At 50.6% G+C, this 18,941-nt stretch overlaps 1 protein-coding gene across 1 annotated transcript in view; it reads left to right on the top strand.

Moving 5' to 3' along the window:
- The window catches only part of ST8SIA5 (ST8 alpha-N-acetyl-neuraminide alpha-2,8-sialyltransferase 5), a 61,475-nt gene extending 57,093 nt beyond the window's left edge, over positions 1–4,382 (top strand). The window contains 5 exon segments of the mRNA XM_089895137.1: positions 1,793–1,905; positions 2,063–2,165; positions 2,168–2,184; positions 2,678–2,770; positions 3,892–4,382. Of these exon segments, the coding sequence (XP_089751263.1) occupies positions 1,793–1,905; positions 2,063–2,165; positions 2,168–2,184; positions 2,678–2,770; positions 3,892–4,360 (795 nt within the window). The 3' untranslated portion in view covers positions 4,361–4,382.
- Positions 4,383–18,941: the final 14,559 nt, after the last annotated feature.

The raw sequence follows: 18,941 nt of genomic DNA, 5'->3' as shown, positions 1-18,941 counted from the left end.
AGGGAAAATGTGCCATGAAGAAGGACAGTCTCCCACAGACAGGTGCAGCATCTCCTTTGGATTTAGCCTAATTGCTGATGATCCCATTGTACTGGGATTTTCCGTGACACTTGTCTGGAAGTTGGTTCCAACGTAAGCCCCAGGTGCTGACCAGGGCCACTGTCACGCAGGGCTGGCCAGCTGGTGTGAGATAGGAGGAAAGCTGCCCGGCAGCCTCTGGGTGACAGAGATGGAGGGTAACTTCAGGGCCATCCCGTAATAACCACCTGGTCCCCTTGCAGAGACACCTCTGCGCCAAGCACTGCAGTGGGTAAGCTTTTCATCTACTCCAGTGGTTCTCAACGTGGGGGGCAGGGAGGTGGAGACATTTGGCAGTGTCTGGAGATGCTTTTCCTTGTCATGACGGTGGGGGGGCGGGGAGCTCCTGGCATCTAGTGGGAAGAGGCCAGAGATGCCGCTACACATTCTACACTGCACAGCCAGCCCCACCACAAGGAATGAGCTGCTCCAAAGTATCAGTAGTGCCAAGTTGAGAAGCTCTGCTTTACATCATCTCAAATGTAGAGTCACAGGAAATACACGTTACTATTCTTATTTTACAAATTACAAAGTTTAATTTGTAATAAACTTTACAAAATTTACAAAACCAAGTCACCGAGGGCTCAAAACACTTGTCCGTGGTTTCCTCACCTCATTGTGGGGCAAAACCAGGATTGAACTGGGTCCGTTGACTAGGGTGCCCAATCCTGGTTTGACCAAATATAAGTCCTGCATCCCAAGCAAAGTGCCCTAGTCCTGGGCCAACTGGGATGTTTGGTCACCCTACCCTGGACTCCAGGTCTACACTCGTGCCCTGAGCCTGCCTGGTCCCACCTGCCTCAGGATGCCCACGAGGCCTAGAACGGGGACGTGGCCTAGAACCAGGTCTCCTAATCAGGCCAGTATTTGCTTTTTCCTGCCTACTTGCCTGTGGTCCCCTGGAAAGCATGCCCAGGGAGTCTCTGTGGGCAGCCAGCGCCCAGACCAAGGTAACACCACCAGCCGAGGCATGACCAGGTTGGAGAGCTGGGGGATGCTCCCTCCCAGTGCCCCCGTGGCTGTCATCATTACTAGAGTGAGTCCTGAGCTCTCTGTGCTCAACGCTTTTTCTTGACAGAGATCCCAGTGTCCCTGCCTCTCACTGCTCCCCTGGTGTGGCCTTGCTTGCCCACCCCCGTCAGTTGTCTCTGCTGCTACCAAGTCCTGGCATCTGTCCCAGTCTATATGACCTTTCTATCCCAGGCCTGTGCCCTCCCCATGGAGCAGAGCGAGGGTCTGTACCTTACCCTGAGCTGAAAGGGGTGAGGGCTAGGTTTAGGGCCCTGGTCCCTGGTGGCTCTGCCACATCTCTGCTGCTGTCATCTCCCAGAAGGTCTGCATTAACCATTAAAATATGTGGATTAGAAGTAAAAGAAGCTGAGCTTCCATTGGGAAAACCAAAGGCAAGCAGGGTTAGCCATAACTTGTACTCTCATCTTTCTGGAAACCAGAGGCATCCCAGGGCTTATTGAAAAAGGCTGTGGAGATCTGGCTTCCAGTTCTAGCTCATTCCTAATTGCCCGTGGAACTGAGAACGAAGCTTTTGACCTCTCTTTTCATCTGCAAAGTGGAATAACCACTTTTCTCCCACATTTACTACAAGGCTGTCTTGTGAGGCTACGAGGAGTGGAGGTGGACGTGGGCGCAGAGGTGAGAGCACCAGATGAAGGCAGGCGGGGCATCGCCTCTGACAGCTGTGCCCCTGTCTCCCCAGGACATGCCCTACTACCGGTCCCAATTTAAGAAATGTGCCGTGGTGGGCAATGGGGGCATCCTAAAGAACAGCCGCTGCGGGAGGGAGATCAACAGCGCTGACTTTGTCTTCCGGTAAGAATTGCCCCGGGTCTGCACCTGCCATGGCCCTCCCCCTCCGTGCCTGCCCCCTTTCTGGTTCCCCAGCCTGCTAATGCTGCCATTTACATGATTAATCCCCACTCCCCACCCCTGCAGACCTCATGCTCTGGGTTGTCCCTTCCCCCTTTAACTCTGTCCCTTGCAAGGGGTTGAATCTCTCAGGTCCTCAGTCTCCACATCTGCAGAATGGGAGCAAATGGCATAATAGATGTGAAGACACTGAGGACTCCCAGGGGTCATGCAGATCTGTTGGTGAGGTCGTCTGGGCAGCCACCTCTCTGGCTGGGCTCCACTCTTCTGGAAGCACCGCTTGGAACCAGGGTAGTCTTGTGGCTGACACCAATATGAGCTTCACCCTTGCCTTACCTAAGCTAGACACTTGTCCTTGTATTTCTTCTTCCTTATGTAGAAGCCCTTCTTATCTCTTTGGGGACCCTCACTTACCTCTTTAGCCTGGGTGAAGAAGATAGGTTGAAGATGAGAGTTTAAAGCAAAGAGACTTGGGTTGAGGCTGCAGTGGGATCTCATGGGTCGTGGATCTACAGCCATTGGGTCACCCAGGGTTGGTGAGGGAAGGGGTTGAACTTGCCCTTCCATGCCCAGGCACGAAGATTCCACCCAGCTGGTTTCCTCTGTGTCCCTCTGCCCACATGATCACCAGCCCTTTCTTCGCCACACCCCAGCTCCCCATCTCCATCTAGAATGACATACCACATGCAGTCGGGCTGCCTCATCTCTTCTGCAGGTGCAACCTACCCCCCATCTCGGAGAAGTACACCATGGATGTAGGGGTGAAGACAGATGTGGTCACGGTGAACCCCAGCATCATCACAGAGAGGTCAGTGGCCCTCTTTCTAAACTTGTGCTGTCCAATATGATAGCCATTCATCATGTGTGGCCACTGGGCTCTATCCAGATTGAGATGTGCCATCTGTAAGTGCAAAACACACACTTGATTTAAAAAGCTTAATATGAAAAAGAGGATGGGCCATGCCTTATTAAATTTTTATATTGATTACATATTAAAATGATAGTATTCGGGGTATATCAGGTTAAATAAAATCTATTGTAAAAATTAATTTCACCTACTTCTTTCTACTTCTCTAAATGTGCTTCCTAGAACATTTAAAATTACTAGGCCTGCGTTATATTTCTTTTGGACAGCACTGGTCTCTTTCCCTAGAGATGGGCCAGAGAGCTTTCCAGTGTGTGACGGGGGCAGGCAGCTCCCTACACAGTGTGTCCGCCTGGCAGTGGGGAGAAGCCTCATGCAAAGACCTCAACCCCCGCTCCTGACTCCCCTCCTGGGGTCGTCTGGGAGGCCTGGGGGAGGGGCTAATGGGGTTAAAACTCCAACTGGGGCATAGTCACACCTCCAGGTCAGATGAAGGGTAAGAGGAGGGGGAGTTGTTAAATCCGGTCAGATGCCCGGGCACATTTACAAGGAGTCAGCTGAGTGAGGGAGCATTCAGAGAGGTGCGCAGTGAGCCAGCTTGGAGGGCTGTTCAGTGTAAAGAGAAAGGCGAGCGAGGGGAGGAAGGGCTCAGAGGACAGGCAGCTGGTTTGGTGTTCTTCACTGGGGGAAGGCAGTGACAGGTGAGTCCTTGGGGAAGGCAGGACAGGTGAGTCCTGAGGGCTCTAGGGAAAGCCTCCACTCCCTCGCCCCTTCCCCTCTGAGCCCGCCCCGGGCACCCTCAGCCGTATGGGTTAAGTGTTACCCTTCCCCTGCAACCACACACTAGATATTTGTCCCTTTGGGTCCAGATTGCCCTCTCCGGCACTCACTTACAAAAATATAACCGTCCCGGAGGAAGGTGGACATTCATCTGCTAAGTGACTGAGCCGAAAGAAGGGGGGGTGGCCTTGAGGGGCTCCTACATCCTTTGAAAAGACCCCAGGGTGCAGGGGTGGGGCAAGCGGAGGGTCCCGGGGCCCCGTCTCACCCTGCGCTCCCGCCAGGTTCCACAAGCTGGAGAAGTGGCGGCGGCCCTTCTACCGGGTGCTGCAGGTGTACGAGAACGCATCCGTGCTGCTGCCTGCATTCTACAACACGCGCAACACCGACGTGTCCATCCGTGTCAAGTACGTGCTGGATGACTTCGAGTCGCCGCAGGCCGTGTACTACTTCCACCCGCAGTACCTGGTCAACGTGTCGCGCTACTGGCTTAGCCTCGGGGTGCGCGCCAAGCGCATCAGCACCGGCCTCATCCTGGTCACGGCGGCGCTGGAACTGTGCGAGGAGGTGCACCTGTTCGGCTTCTGGGCCTTCCCCATGAACCCCTCGGGCCTCTACATCACCCACCACTACTATGACAACGTCAAGCCCCGCCCGGGCTTCCACGCCATGCCCTCCGAGATCTTCAACTTCCTGCATCTGCACAGCCGCGGCATCCTGCGCGTGCACACGGGCACCTGCAACTGCTGCTGAGGGCGGCGCAGGCTGCCCGCCAGCCCGGCACACGGAACCTCGCTCCTCCTCGCCCGCCCACCCGCAGGGCAGGGCGAAGGCCTGGCGCTGAGGCTGGCACGCCCTCGGACGCTCGGCTTTGGGCTTGGGTCCTGTGGGCTGGAAGGCTGGGCTGGGGGCCAGGCGGAGTCAGCTCCATGCCGAGCGCCCCCCACCTGCGCATGGGTAGCGCACTGCTGGGCCACAGCTCAAGGTCACGGCCCTGGGGATTGCAAGTGAATCAAGCACATTTCCACTCAGTTTTAGCAACCAAGAGAGCACAAACTGTATGGCCTCTTTGCAGCTAAAGGAAGGCCCCAGCGGGAACGGAAAAGAGGGAGACAGGACATGTGAGCATGGTTAAGATTTAACTCAGGATTTTGGGTTCCTGAGCCTTATACCCAGGCCTCAGCCCTGAATTGTTGTAGAGAACCTCAGAGCTTAGAGGCCAACCCAGCGGCCAGATCTTCCTGTGGGGACAATGGCTCAGAGAGGTCCAGGGATTACCAACCAAGGTTCCACCAACCGAGTCCATTAAGCGGCACTGTGAGATCTGATGCAAGGCCTGTGTGTTCCAATCTTCGCCAAGACACTGTCAGCCAAGGAGAGCCACACCCTTCAAACGCATCCGCAGGCACACACATAAGTCTTGGTGCCTCCAAGTTCAATCCTGCGTTTGATCTTTTGATGAGAAGGAAATAAACCAGACCAGCCATTTGCACTAAGGTTTCCAAGCCAATGTTATCGACTCAATAAGTGCTTAGCGACTTGCTTCCTCTTCTCTCCCTATCTTCAGCTCTGTTTTAACCAGGAGTTATTTATAAGATCCACCCCTCTGTGTGTTCCTGAATACTGCACAATCCTGCTGTATAATGTTCCTGAATTGGAACTGTAAGGCTCCAGACTGGAAAACGCTGACATGTGACTGGTGAGCTTAGCGATGGAAGTGAGCCATGGTCTCTAACACCAGCATCACTGAGGTTCTACTGTAAAGGCGGGACTTCCCACAGCACTCAGCCTGGTGGCCTTCACAAGCACGGACCCTCAGGGCCTCTGCTTTGGGAAGTCAGCTGTACCTAGGCTAAAAGGGGTTCACATGTCATTTCACATCCCTTTGCTTCCCCCGTGGTGTTTTGCCTTAGAATTTTGCGTGGTATGAATTGCCTTAGAATTTAGCTTTGTGGAATCGTAGAGTATTAGTCCTGAAAGACCTTCAGCTCCCTCCCTCCTCCCTCCTTCCCTCCCCCCTCCCTTCTTTGCTCTCACCCTTCTTCCCTTCCTCCTTTCTCCCCTCCTTCCCATAAATATTTCCAGAAGCCTATTCTGCTTTGGTTTGGGGCTGGGCTTGGGAAGACAAGGTGATACATAAAGGCAGTATCTCTGTCTTCTAGGAGTGGAGGGCAGACCATAGGCAAATTCTGGCCCCGCCCACTGGGTGTTCAGAGGGGGAGGGACTGTGAGAGCACAGCAGGGAACGGGACCTTTCATCTGATCACCTCATTTTACAGGCAGAGCAATAGGCCCAGCTGGTGAGAGACAGGTGGGCACAGGCCTTGTCCCGGGCCCCCAGGCTCCCCATCCAGGGCAGAACCCCTTCCTCTTGCCTGGATTTCATGTTGGTGGGCCAATATAGAGCAAGTACTCCATGCACGACACTGCTCTACATGCTGGCTTTGCTTCTGAGCCCTGGTCCTCACTGGGAAAACCTGGGGCTGCTCTGAACCCGTCTGCTTGTCTGCAGAGCAAGGAAGTAGCCAATGAAGTAAATTAGGCCCAAGCACTTGGCGAACCAGGAAACACTACTAAGGATGGTGGATGGTTATGCTTTCTTGTGCTCTGCCTATTTCTCCCAAGGAAGGAATGGCTGGAAAGATTCCAGTTAACTGAGGTTTCCAGCCACTTGTTTGTGGTTAATTGAGCCCCTTTCTTGAAACTACAGAATGTCAGAACTGGAAGGCTCTTAAAGACCATTTTGTCCCACATAAGGAAACAGGCCCAGAACAGGGAGGTGACCTGGGTCAAGTCGTGCCAGGGGCTCTGTTGAGTGCCTGCTGAGGACAGAACCCTCTGCCAGAAGCCCTGTTTATGTTCCAGATAGGGCAGTGTTTGGGGGCAACAGCCTTGGTGAGTCAAATACCATGGTTCTCACAGCCAAGGGTGTCATGGGCTGGTGTCTGCCCCAGCCAGGTCCCTTGTAGGGGCTGGGGATGGAGCCTCATGACCCATCCTGTGAAGGAGCTGGACTCCTTGCTCTCGGTCCTATTTAAGTTGCTGGGTCTTAGGGCAAGTCCCTTCCCCTCCCTTAGGGTCTACGTTTCTTCATCTCTACAACTAAAGGCTTAAAAAATATCCCTAGGGCCTCTGTAATCTTTAATTTTATTTAAGTTTTTGGAAGTACTAATGATGTATGGATCTAAGCCATAAATAATATTTATTATTATAATAGCTAAGATTTGCTGTACGCTTATTCTGTGTCAGGCCCTACACTGGACACTTTCTTTGCACTGTCTCCTGTGATCATCACAAAACCCCCTTGGGTAAGAAGACTCCATTGGGCAGGTGGGGAAACTGAGGCTCAGAGCCATTCAGTGTCTGGCTGATGGCCAAGCACCCGGTGGAGGAAACCGCACCCGCGTCTGTAGAACCCCAAAGCCTGTGCTCCAAACCTGTCTTAGCTGCTTCCTAGCCAGTGTCACCAGGGCTGGAACAAGAGGGATCCTGACTGAGAGGCCACTGTAGGGTGGTGCTGGGCCCCGCTCTAGGGACAGTGCTCTGGGAGGCTGTTATGGGTCCAGGAGGGAGGCTGCTTGTAGGTTCTCCCCCACCCACCCAGCCCTGGCCCTGGCAGCAGTACAGATGCGCCCACAGTGCAATGTATGCAGGGGAGTTGAGGCTGTCTCCACATTTTGCAGAAGGGGTACATATTAAAAGATAGCATGTTGGGAGACTTGCCCAAGGCCACATGGCCGGCTAGTGACTCAACTGGGACTCAGCCTCCTGACTTCCAGGCTACACTTTTCTCCTGCAGCCAGTGTTTGTAGGCAATGCACCTTTTCAAAGGCTCGAAGAGACCTGGGCGTTGACTCAGGAAGCCCCACCCCACCACTTTCCTCGCAACTCCACCCCCATCCCACCATGCAGACTACCAGTGACACTCTTGTATAAGGGAAATCAATTCCCCAAAACAAAACAACCATCGTGTCTTCCTTTGTGCTAAGCCCACTGCTCCAGGCTTGAAAGGCAGCAAAAACAAGTAAACGACTTGGTGCTCAGCCAAGCAAAAAGGAAGGTGGCTCAAGGTCAGATGTGGCCTCTGAGACCGTTTCAGCAATGCTGCTGCGGCAACTCTGCCCACTGACGACCTGGTGCTGCAGAGAGCAGGGAGCCCGTTGCCCTTGACTCTGCTGAGTAAGTGGAGAGGGGGGAAGCAGTGGCAGCACTTCCTCACAACTGAAGGACAGCACAGAGCTGGCTTCAGCCAGGCATTCAGCAAATTGTTACTGAGCGCTCATTTTGTGCTGGGCATCGTGCAAGGGGCCGTTGAACTAGTGATGAGCAGAATGTAGCCCCAGCCCTCTTGGAGCTTATGGTCCGGTGGGCACGTCCAGATACTGAACTGAGTCCCCCAGGCACACGTAGGAGCTGAGCTGAGTGCTAGCAAGTCTGGGCTCAGGGACAGTTAGCACGAGAGGAACACCTGGCCATGCCGGGGTCAGTCCTGAATTCTGAAGGTTGGCAGAATGACTGTAATTGTCAAAGCAGTGGATCCATGTCAGGCCTCATCCTCAACATTCATGTGACGTGTGACAGGGTGACCACACTGGTCTTTTGAGTCCTCTCTTCCTTTTTGTTTTTTTATAAGGAACCACTTTCCCCCGACTTTCCTCCTGCCTCTCTGAACGCTCCTGCTCAGGCTTCTTTGTTGACTCATCTTCTGTGAAGCTTCCTCAGGGTTCTTTTCTCTTTCTAGGAGCATTTCTGCAGAAATCACGTCTGTTCGCAGCCTCAAATCTCTCCTGTCCTTGCATCTTACACCCCTCTCCTGGAGGCCATTTCTCCCTTGGAGCATCAGGAACACGCTTGCCATGGCCGTCTGAATGTCTGTACCTGCTCAGCATCTCAGACCTCAACATGTCCTCAACTGGTACAGTTAAAAGGGCAATCTGGGTTCAAAGTCATGTGCCCTTACTTACTAGTGACCTTGGGGGAGCTACCAAAGCCCCTGGAGGCTCTGACTCATCATCTGAGGTTGAGGCCAGGACACCAGCCTCACCAGCTGTGGAATAGGGTTGCACGATGCCTAGCACAGTGCCGGCACAAACTAGACACCCAGAGAGCAGTTTCCCTCTTCCTCCTTTCTTCCCCTGCTGAATGGCTCTACCACATCAATGGCCCTTCAGCCCCAAACCTGGGTCACTCTTGGCTCTTCCTTCTCCTTCACTTTCTATGTCTATTTGTTCACCAAATTTTATCAATTCTGATTCATAAATATCCCTTGAATTCATTCCCTACCTGCATTCCTTCTGCCACTGCCCTAACTCAGACCCTTTTGACTGACCGTTCTGCTTCTAGAGAATTAACTTCTGGAAACACCTTTGGTGGAGCCCATTGCCATCTTATACCATATAGTCCAGATTCCTTACCCAGATGTGCAGAGTATGTCCCAAGCTGGCTCACTCACCTTTCCAGAGACCCTCCTGCCAGCACCATCCCTCTAATACTCCTCTAGGTGCTGTGCCTTTGCACAAGCTATTGGAAATGCCTGGAATGGCTCCACATTCCAATCTCCTCCCTCCTCCCCTTTACCCCACCACTTCTGCAGATAATGTCAGGTGATGGTCCCCGCCTCTTCCCCTCTGTGGGCTGGGCACTCTCTGTGCTTCTGTAGCAACCATCACTGACTTCTATTAGGACGTCCTCACAGCATACTACGTGTGTCCTTGGCCGAGGGTCTGTCCTTTACCCAGGAGAATGCATTGTATCTGGCTCATCTTGGGGCCCTCAGCACTGGCACAGAGCCATGTGTTAACTATAGCAGTGGGGTCTCTGTTAGCTGGTGGGTTCCAGTGGTTCAGGAGACCCCATTAATAAACCGAGTAACACCCTGGGGTAATTGCCAGCTTAAGAGAGTACTCTGCTCATTATTTTTTTGCCTGGTACCTTCTGTGTGGGAAGCACTGAGCTATACAAAGACTTGCCCACCTGCTTTTGGGGAGTTTGGGACGCAGGAGGCTGAAATGTCCCTGTTGCAATTGCTTGTCGGTTCCATCACCCAGTCTCCGCTACCTTCTTTTTGCCTCCTCCCATTATAATCTTGCTCGTCTGCTTCTTGCCTGTTCTTCAACCCTCTTTCTCTAGTTTAAACAAAAGAGGGAAAGATTTTCTTTTTTCCCTTCCCTCCTTCAGAACCATTGAGATTTGTCAGGATCTGAAACTGCTGTGCTGAGGTACAGGCTGGGTAGCAGTATACGAGGGACTTTTCAATAATGGCTCAAGAACAAGTGCAAAGTGCTTTATTTATTGGCTGGGAAACAGATGAGCTGAGCTTTGCAAAATGTCCACTCCAGTTGCCCAGTGGAAGGCAGGAGCTTGGGGGTCTCCCTGTGGGGAGGGGACGGTGCTGCTCTAAGTTCAACACACACCCTGACCTCTCTCCCTGCAACCAGGGCACCCTTCTAGGAGGAGGCTGGCTGTGGCTTACAGCCAGGTGAGGCCAGGCTCGGGGTGTGCTGAAGCCCAGGGTGTGCCCTGTTCTCTTGTTCTTTGGAGGGCTGGTCAAGCCAGGACAGTCTGAGGTTGATTACATCCTACAAGGCGTCCTGATAAAGCAGTGTGTTCTTCAAAGGGTAGACTGTAGATCACCTATATCAGAATCCCCTGAGTGTTTGTTAAAACCCCTCCCTCTGGACTCAGAACCTGGGGGAGGGGTGGTGATGCTGAGCAACCAGCACTATGACATCTCCCGGTGGGTGGTCTTAGAGCCCATGTCCGCTGGAGAACTGGGCTCTGCACCGCTTGTGGGTCAGTGGCTACTGCCAGGTGAGTGGTGATGTCTGGCTTGATATTCAGACTGGAGTCTTAAGTGATAAAAGAGCAAAACCAAGAATCTGGCACATAACTTCAGCGAGTTCTGGAAATATGAATATAAAATATAGTCCACTATTAAATTAGCAACAAAAATTAACTGCTCAGGAATCTATAACATTTATGAAATCTGTTTTGGCCTCAACACTATCAGAGATTTTTTTTTTCTATTTTTCAACTATGGTAAAATATACATGAGATTTACCATCCTAGCCATTTTTAAGTGTACAGTTCAGTAGTGTTAAGTTGTGCAGCCAATCTCGAGTTCTTTTTTAGTTGCAAAACTCAAACTCTATACCCATTAAAGGACAATTCCCCATTTCCCCTCCTCCCAGCTCCTGGCAACCACCACTCTGCTTTCTGTTTCTTTGAATTTGACCACTCTAGGGACCTCGTATGAATGGAATTGTACAATATCTGACTTTTTGCAACTGGCTTATTTCATATAGAATCATTTAGATATAAGCTGCTCTCAAATGACATGAACTGTTTTTAGTGTCCCTATAATAGGATTCTGGTTTTGATTTTTGCCTGGAGCAGTTGTCCTGGGCCCTTGGTTGGTCCCTAGCTTCTGGCAGCCTCAGCATCCTTTGCTGAGGGTCAGAACAGACCTGGTCTTGCTTTGCTAGCTTGGCTCAGCTGTGCTGGCCAGCCAGTGTCCTAAGAGGCAACAGCACAGCTTCTATAAGTGTTTAGATATTTCCCCTGCATGGTCTCTTCAGTGAACCTTCTTTTTTTCACTAGAGAGAGAGAGAGACAAACATACATACATACATACATACATATGTTACAGTGACTTAGCTCTTGGCACAAAAGCCAGAAATCAGTGACTGTCTCTCTTTCCAGTAGGGGGATGGTTCCCTTGGCAACCAAGTAACTCATTTTTTTTCAACTAAATGACTTGCTCAGCTTTGAGGTAAAAGTTTTATTTCCTCTAGAATTATGGTTCTCAACCTTATATGCACATTGGATTCACCTGGGGATCTTTATAAAACCACCCCCATGGGCTTCCCTGGTGGTGCAGTGGTTGAGAGTCCACCTACCGATGCAGGGGACACGGGTTCGTGCCCCGGTCCGGGAAGATCCCACATGCCGCGGAGCGGCTGGGCCCGTGAGCCATGGCCGCTGAGCCTGCGCGTCCGGAGCCTGTGCTCCGCAACGGGAGAGGCCACAATAGTGAGAGGTCCGCGTACCACAAAAAAAAACCAAACCAAACCAAAACAAAAAAAACCACCCCCATTCCAGATCCTCATCTTCCCAGAGAATCTGATTCACTTGGCCTGGGGATGGGACCCCATATTCTTATTTTTAAAAATCTCCTTGAGTGACTCTGTTGCGCAGTGGTTGAGGCTCGTTGTCCTGAGGCAGAAGGTCTCTACCTTGGTGGCACATCGGGGTCATCTGAAGAGCTTTAAGACCGACTCATGCCTGAACTTTGTGCCCAGAAGTTCTGACCCAGTTGGTCTGAGGTGTGATTTGAGTGTGAGGGCTTTTCTGACTCTCCAAATAATTCCACTATGTAGCCGAGGTTGAGAACTGTTGTTCTAGGTCAGCAGCTCCTGTGTCAGAATCACTTGGAGAGCTCATTGGTTCCTGGGCCCCTCCCTGGAGTCTGATTTGGCGAGCCTGGCGTGGAGCTTCCTCGCTGGTTCCTAAGCGATGCTGAGGCTGCTCCTGGGACTACGTGTTGAGGAGCCCTGCTCTACATGATATTGTAAGAAGCTCAGCCCTGCTCTGCTGCATTTGTTTCCTGGTTAGGGGTTGGGAGCATCGATTCACGCTTGAGATTTCTGAAAGGTACCAAACAGCTCTTTTTCTGAACATTTTCAACATTTAAATAAACATTAGAAATCTTTTGAAAGCAAAGTTACATAGATTTCTTCTCCCAGGGTTAGTAGGCTCAGAGTACCTGAATTAAGAATTCATCTGTGCCCAGGATCAGGCTGCATTCTGGGATCAGAGCTAAGGGGTTGGGTCTCTGGAGCTTAGAACCAGCCTGTGACCAGCTGAGGGTCACCCTGTAACTGATGTTGGGGTAAGATCAGAGCACAACAATGCTCTCTTTAACACAAAGCTGGACCAGGCACTCTGCCTACCATGCCCATGGAAAACAAAAAAGGAAGGTGGTGATGAGGAAACATCTCACAGAAATGGGCTAATGTGACCCAGGGCTCACACCTGCATTATGTTCCGCCTTCCTTTCCCACCTTCCGCTGGAAAAGGCTCCAGTTGCAACCAGCGAGCTAGTGCCTGGAACCTGCCTCAATCTCTTCTGTCTCCAACTGGAGGCAAGTCCCCTGCCCCTTCCCTCTGAAGATGCCCCCAGCAGTGTGGTCCCAGGGAGCACTTTATCCCCATGGCAGCTCACAATTCCTCATTCAGCCACAAAAATTTGTTAAGGGAGGAAACAGTTACTGTGTTATTGAAACAAGGTCAAAGCACACCTCACTTCCCAGGGCCACTTACCCAGCAAGTTCACTCAGCCCCAGGCAGCTGTGGACTCAGGTAAAGGAAAATTAATTTTAAGCCCCCAAAGTAGCTGCTATAAAGCTCTGTATCAAAGACCAAATATTTTGCTAACAGCAAATCCCTCATGGCATTCACTTTAATTTTAAATTCAAATCTAATGAACTTGATTCTGGTTTCTAATAATAAAGCAAATTAAGAGAATGATAACAGGTGCTAGATTTAGCAAGAAGTGGCAGCTAATAGACTAATAATAATGGCATTAAAAAGACCAAATCTATACATCTCAGAAAATACCAAGTGATCTGAGGCTATTTAGTGGAGGGGCAAGTAGTTTAGTGGAGGGCCCAATATGTAGTAATAACCCCAAGGGCAACAAATGACCCCTCAGAGCAGCCCATCCTGCGGTATCCACAACCACGTAGAGGTACGAAAACGCTCAAACAACGTTCGGTAGACTGTGTTTAAGAAGGCAGAGAAGCGTTTTATCCACTTGGAATTATTTCCATCCCCAAACACTTAAAACACATTCATAGATGTCTTGGTGCTTAAAGGATTAGCCCTTAGTTATCTTGAAGTTCAGGTAGGCGAACTAGTTCGTTATCTGATAATATAGGCTTCATGAGATGGGCAAACTCACTCTTTTAGACTTAGCTTCCCTCTGACATTTGCCGCCCCCCCCCCCCCCGCCCCCAAGGAGGAGGGAGAAGGGCACCCCTTCTACTTTCCTGTCTTAAAGGGGACGTGCAGTGGGGCTGGTTGTGGTGGCCGGGGTGTCTTCTTCCTGCACCTCTGCTTCCACCTGTGGTGTCTCTATTGCATGTGGGAGGGGGATGTGGATCTCAGCCGGGGCCAGGGCAGGCTCTGCAGTGACTCGGCCTGGATTTATTTGTGAATTTAAGAATATGACTATTTTTTTCATATTCTTATGAAAGTGAACACTTCTACTTTCTACACATCTTCATCATCTAATTTCTCACCAGCCCTCGCTGTGTTCCTAGGAGGAGGGTAAGGCAGGTAGTGGCATCCCGACTGGACTGAGGCCCAGGAAGGTGACAGAGGCATGCCCCGGGTCACATGGAATGGTGGTGAGCTTCTTTTGGGTGCCCAAGCTCCCCAAGGGGCAGGGGGAGGCAGCCGTGTCTTGCTCTCACCCCTGAAGCCCTTGTGTTTTCTTCCCTCTGGGTTGTCAGGCTGACTGCAGTGTGGTTCAGGCCTGAGCTTTACCCCTGGCCTCATGCCTTGCCCAGCGTCAGTGAGGAGGGGCCTTTTTGGGCTCCGTTCCCCTCCAGGCCCCAAGCATGGGGGCTGTACCTGGTGTGGGGAAGGTGGCAGCTGCCCCTGGCAGAGGGTCACCCAAGGCCGCGGCAAAGCAGGAGTGTGCAGGGAGTTGGCAGCAGACACAGCGACGCAGCCCCCTGGTGCTGTGGCCGTTTGCGGGGGGCGGGGGGGTGCTGCTGGGATCCCAAGTGACAGCTCCTGCCAGCCCTCCTGCACCTTCTCGGGCAGGACCCTGGCCCCACTGTGGCAGGCTTCTGAGCCAGTCCCTCTTCCCAAGGTTTGGGGGACAGCTGGTCCTCCCTGAGGCTTCCACGCTCTGCACACATGTTTTAGGGGTGAAGCAGGGTCTTGGTGGCCTGCAAATTCCCTTTCTGGACCCAACTGACCTCCCTTCAGAAAGCCATAACTCTTCTTCAAAGCCGTATTGTTTGAACTGTGAAATATATGTAAATGCATATGTGTTTTTTAAACTAACACTTTAACTCAATGAGCGTTCAACTGTTCAGAGCTACAGTTTGGATTCAAAAGCCCCTGCCACCTTGCTCCCCAACTGAAGCCAGGACAGATGATGGCGGACCACAGGGGAGCTGCGGAAACCTCGGCCCTGCAGCCGCGTGCTCCCTGCCCTGCGCCTGCACGTGCTTTCAGCCAGGCTTGATGGCAGTTTCCAGGAGTGCATGTGAAGGCAGCCAGTGGAGTACCTCCGAGGGGCTGGTGGCACGGACTCATCCCTAAGTGGACACCGTGTGTGAAGACAAAGTGGCCACGCGGACGTGACATGCATGTGCTCTGCAGCCCCATCCCTCCCTTGCTTTCCTCTCTCAAGGGCCACATCACATGGCACTGTGTTCTGTAGAGCCTTTCCCATTGGAGAAGAAAAGGGAGACTGAGATGTTGTTTGCTGGGATGTAGAGAAACTCGATCTGGGTGTGGAGCGGGAGCATTGCTTAAAAAAAAAAAATCCCTCCCTTCCTCTGGTTGATTTGCTCCCTCTGTTTGCCCTGGAGAGAAACACTCTGTGCCATTCCAAAGCGTTGGGGAGATGGGGCTGCAGCCGTTATCTTATTGTCATGCAAATTTTGTTGAGGAGCCGGGGTTTATACAAACTCCTGCAGCATAATTCTAGCTTGTATGTATGTGGCTGTCCTTGAGTGATCCTGAAGTGGTGACTGTGACTTATGCCTAAGAACATAATCAGGGTAATTTGTATCTGTCACTGTGTTTGAAAAGCCCTCAATTTCCATCCAGTAAAACCAGTCAAATGGCTTATTTAGTAAAGACTCTCTGGCTGTGGCCGTGTGTGTGTGTGTGTGTGTGTGTGTGTGTGTGTGTGTGTGTGTGTGTGTGTGTTTGGGGATGAGGCTGGACTAGGCTGATGCAGCACAGCCCAATGTGTGGAGGCTCCCAGCTCTTGTGAAGAAGGCATGGCCACTTGGGGCCCATCTTTGGGCAGCGTTGGCCTGTCTGTGTCTGACAAGAGTGGCAATGTAAGCATAGGGGCTCACAGGAAGGGCTCAGAAACCAAGATCTAGACTAATTTGGGTGGAGTGCTGAATTGACAGTATACAGGGAGCAGGAGGGCATGGAGGACCGCAGGCTTCCACTAAGGAAGGAGGGTCCCTGAGGGCTGGAGGGCTAGGGCAGGTGGGATCTGAGATGTGCTCACACCTGGAAACAGATCCATTAGCTACATAGACTTGTCTCTCTCTAAGCAAACTAGCTCTGTCAAGGTCCGGAGTCACAGCGAAGGAATCTGAACACTAATTACCCTCTTATTTTAAAAAAAAAAGAAAGTTCTTTCAATGCCAATATCCATGAGTGTGTTTAAAATAGGATTATATTAAATAAATAAAAAAAATATTCATGCACAAACTGCCTGGCTGGGTCTGGCCTGCCCTATGGGATGCAGATAAAATGGCTTGGATTCCACGGATCTGCATTTTGGGAAGTCCAAAGCCTTTCCTATGATCTCTGCAAGCTCCCAGGGGCTAACATTTTCATGATCCCGTGGCCTTCAGACTTTTGAGCTTCTGAGCATGTTTCTGTTTTATAACCCTTAACCACCTAGATTAGATGCAGACCTTTCCTTGACATCAGTGATCATATAATGCATTCCAGAGTGATGTGGGAAGAGATGGGAAAGGGATGGAAAACATTCCAAACAAACAATCTCAAATGTAATGTTGGGTGTCCTCTGGCTAACCCACTGGCCAACCTCCCAATGGGGATACTTCATGTGGCCCCAGCCTCAGTCCATCTATCTGGCTCCTCCTCTCCTCCCCCTTCTTTGGCCTCCTGTTCTTACTCCCCACCTCCCTCTCAATGGAGAACACATTTCTGCTATTTCTCTTTGGAGCTGTTTAAACATCCTCTGTGTGCTTGGTTTCCTGCAGAGCCTAGATCTCAGCTCGCCTTTTACCTTCCCCGTAACAAGAATTTCCATGCCAGCTGGAAGATATTTAAACTTTCCTTATTACCATTGTAAAATGCCAAACACTCAAGCAAGCAACTATGGAACATAAGGATACTGTTTGAAGGTTATCCCTGAGACCTGGGCACTGTCTATTATAGGAAGAAAAAGAGCTGAGGGTCAGGGAAATAGGACTTCAATATGTATATTTGAATGAATGAATGACCCAAAGAACTGGGGAAAGAAGTTGAATGTAGTTCATTTATTTAATAAATAGATGCATACAATTTGTCACTTCATTCATTCATTCAACAAGCATTTCTTGAGCCCCTACTTTGGGCCAGGCAATTTGAGAATTGGGGAATACAAAGGTGAGCAAACACACATGCCATCTCTGCACTTACAGGACATAGAGCCTGGCCAGAGCAATAAAGGTAATCAAAAAATTCCACAGTTCAAAGTTTAATTATAGACAGTGCTTCAAACGAGTGTGCGGTGCTGCGAGATGCTGGGCAAATGTCCTTGGCCTGAGGTTGAGCACAAAGAGCACTCTGCTGGAGAAGGGACAATTGAGCTGAGAGCTGGAGAGTGAGGAAGGGTTAACCAGGTGAAAGGTAAGGGTGGAGTTGTGTGGGAAGTAAGTCCAGGTAGAGGGCCCTGGATGAAGAGAGAGCTTGGGACCTTGGAGGAAGGATTTTGCAAGGGTAGGGAGGGGGTACATGGCAGGAGATAAGTCTGGAGGGCTGGATGGAGGCAAGACTCTGTGGGGAAGAGGTGGGTCATGTTAATGATTCTGACTTTGATTCGAAGAGAATCAAGTAGCCCTTGAAGGATTTTGAGGAAGAGGACATAGTCAGATTTACACTGAAAAAATTCCTGAGAGGTGTGGCCAAGGTAGCAAGTAGGAAGACCCTGAGCTCACTTCCTCCCATGGGCACACCAAAATTACAACTATTTACAGAGCAACTATCTATGAGTATGACCTAAAGACTGGCAGAAAAGATTTTCCACAACTAAAGATATAAAAAAGGAGCAATGACATGGGTAGGAGGGGCAGAGATGAGGTATAGTCAATACCTACATCCCTGGGTAGGTGACCCACAAATAGGGGGAAGATAATCACAATTGCTGAGGTTCTCCTCAAGTAGTGAGGGGTCCAAGTCCCACAATGGACTCCCAGCCCAATCCTGCACTGGGAAAACAAACCCCCAGAATGGCTGGCTTTGAGGGCCACCGGGGCTTGCACAGGGGAGAGCCAGAGGACTGCAGGAAAGAGAGACTCCACTCTTAAAGGGTGCACACAAAATCTCACACAATCTGAGTCCCAGCACAGAGGCAGTAATTTGAAAGGAACCTGGGGGCAGACCTATTTGTTGATCTTAGAGAGCCTCTTGGAGAGGCAGGAGACAATTGGACTCCCCCTGGGGATGGGAATGATAGCAGCAGTCATTTTTGTGAGTTTGTCCTACTGCGAAAACACTGGCATTCGCAAGCGCCATTTTGGAGTGCTCTACCTAGCCTATAAGTGCTGGGAGCTTACCCACCCACCAGCAGGACAAGGCCCCATCCACTACGGGGATGGCAACAACCCCAAGATACTCCTGGGTCATACAGCCAGCTGCCCCAGGACATGGCCCTCCCCATCAGTGGGCTGGTAGCCACCATTCAAGGCAAGACCTGGCAGCCAACTGGGCCAGAGTCCAGCCCAGCCTACCAGCATGCTCACAGTAGTTGACCCCACCACAAAGAAGTGCCCACACAACCCACATAGGGGTTGTCCCTAGAGCGTATAGCTCTGATGACCAGAGGGGAGAATGCCACTGGGCCTCATAGGACATCTCCTACATAAAGCTACTTCTCCAAGATTGGGAAACATAACTGGTCTATTTAATAAATAGAAATAATCACAGAGAATTAGGCACAATGAGGAGACAAAGGAATATGTTCCCAATAAATTAACAAGATAAAACCACAGAAAAACTTAGAAAAGTGGAGATAAGCAATATATCTGATAAAGCAGTTCAAGTAAAAACAAAAAATGCTCAATGAACTTGGGAGAAGAATGGATAAACACAGTGAAAATTTTAACAGACTTAGAAAATATAAAGAAGAACCAAACAGAACTGAAGAATACAATAACTGAAATAAAAATACACTAGAAGGAATCAACAGTACATTAGATGATACAAAGAAATGGATCTGTGAGCTGGAAGACCTAGTAGAGGAAATCACCCAAGATGAACAGAAAAAAGAAAAGGAATTTTTAAAAAATGAGGGTAGTTTAAGAGACCTCTGAGACAACATCAAGCATGATAATATTTA

Source organism: Delphinapterus leucas, chromosome 14 (assembly GCF_059928025.1).
Source record: "Delphinapterus leucas isolate spDelLeu-1000000601 "Yukka" chromosome 14, BTC_Dleu_Yukka2, whole genome shotgun sequence".
In the NCBI taxonomy this organism is placed as follows: Eukaryota; Metazoa; Chordata; class Mammalia; order Artiodactyla; family Monodontidae; genus Delphinapterus; species Delphinapterus leucas.
The sequence above is the reverse complement of the archived record's forward strand: the minus strand, read 5'-3'. Positions and strand labels throughout refer to the sequence as shown.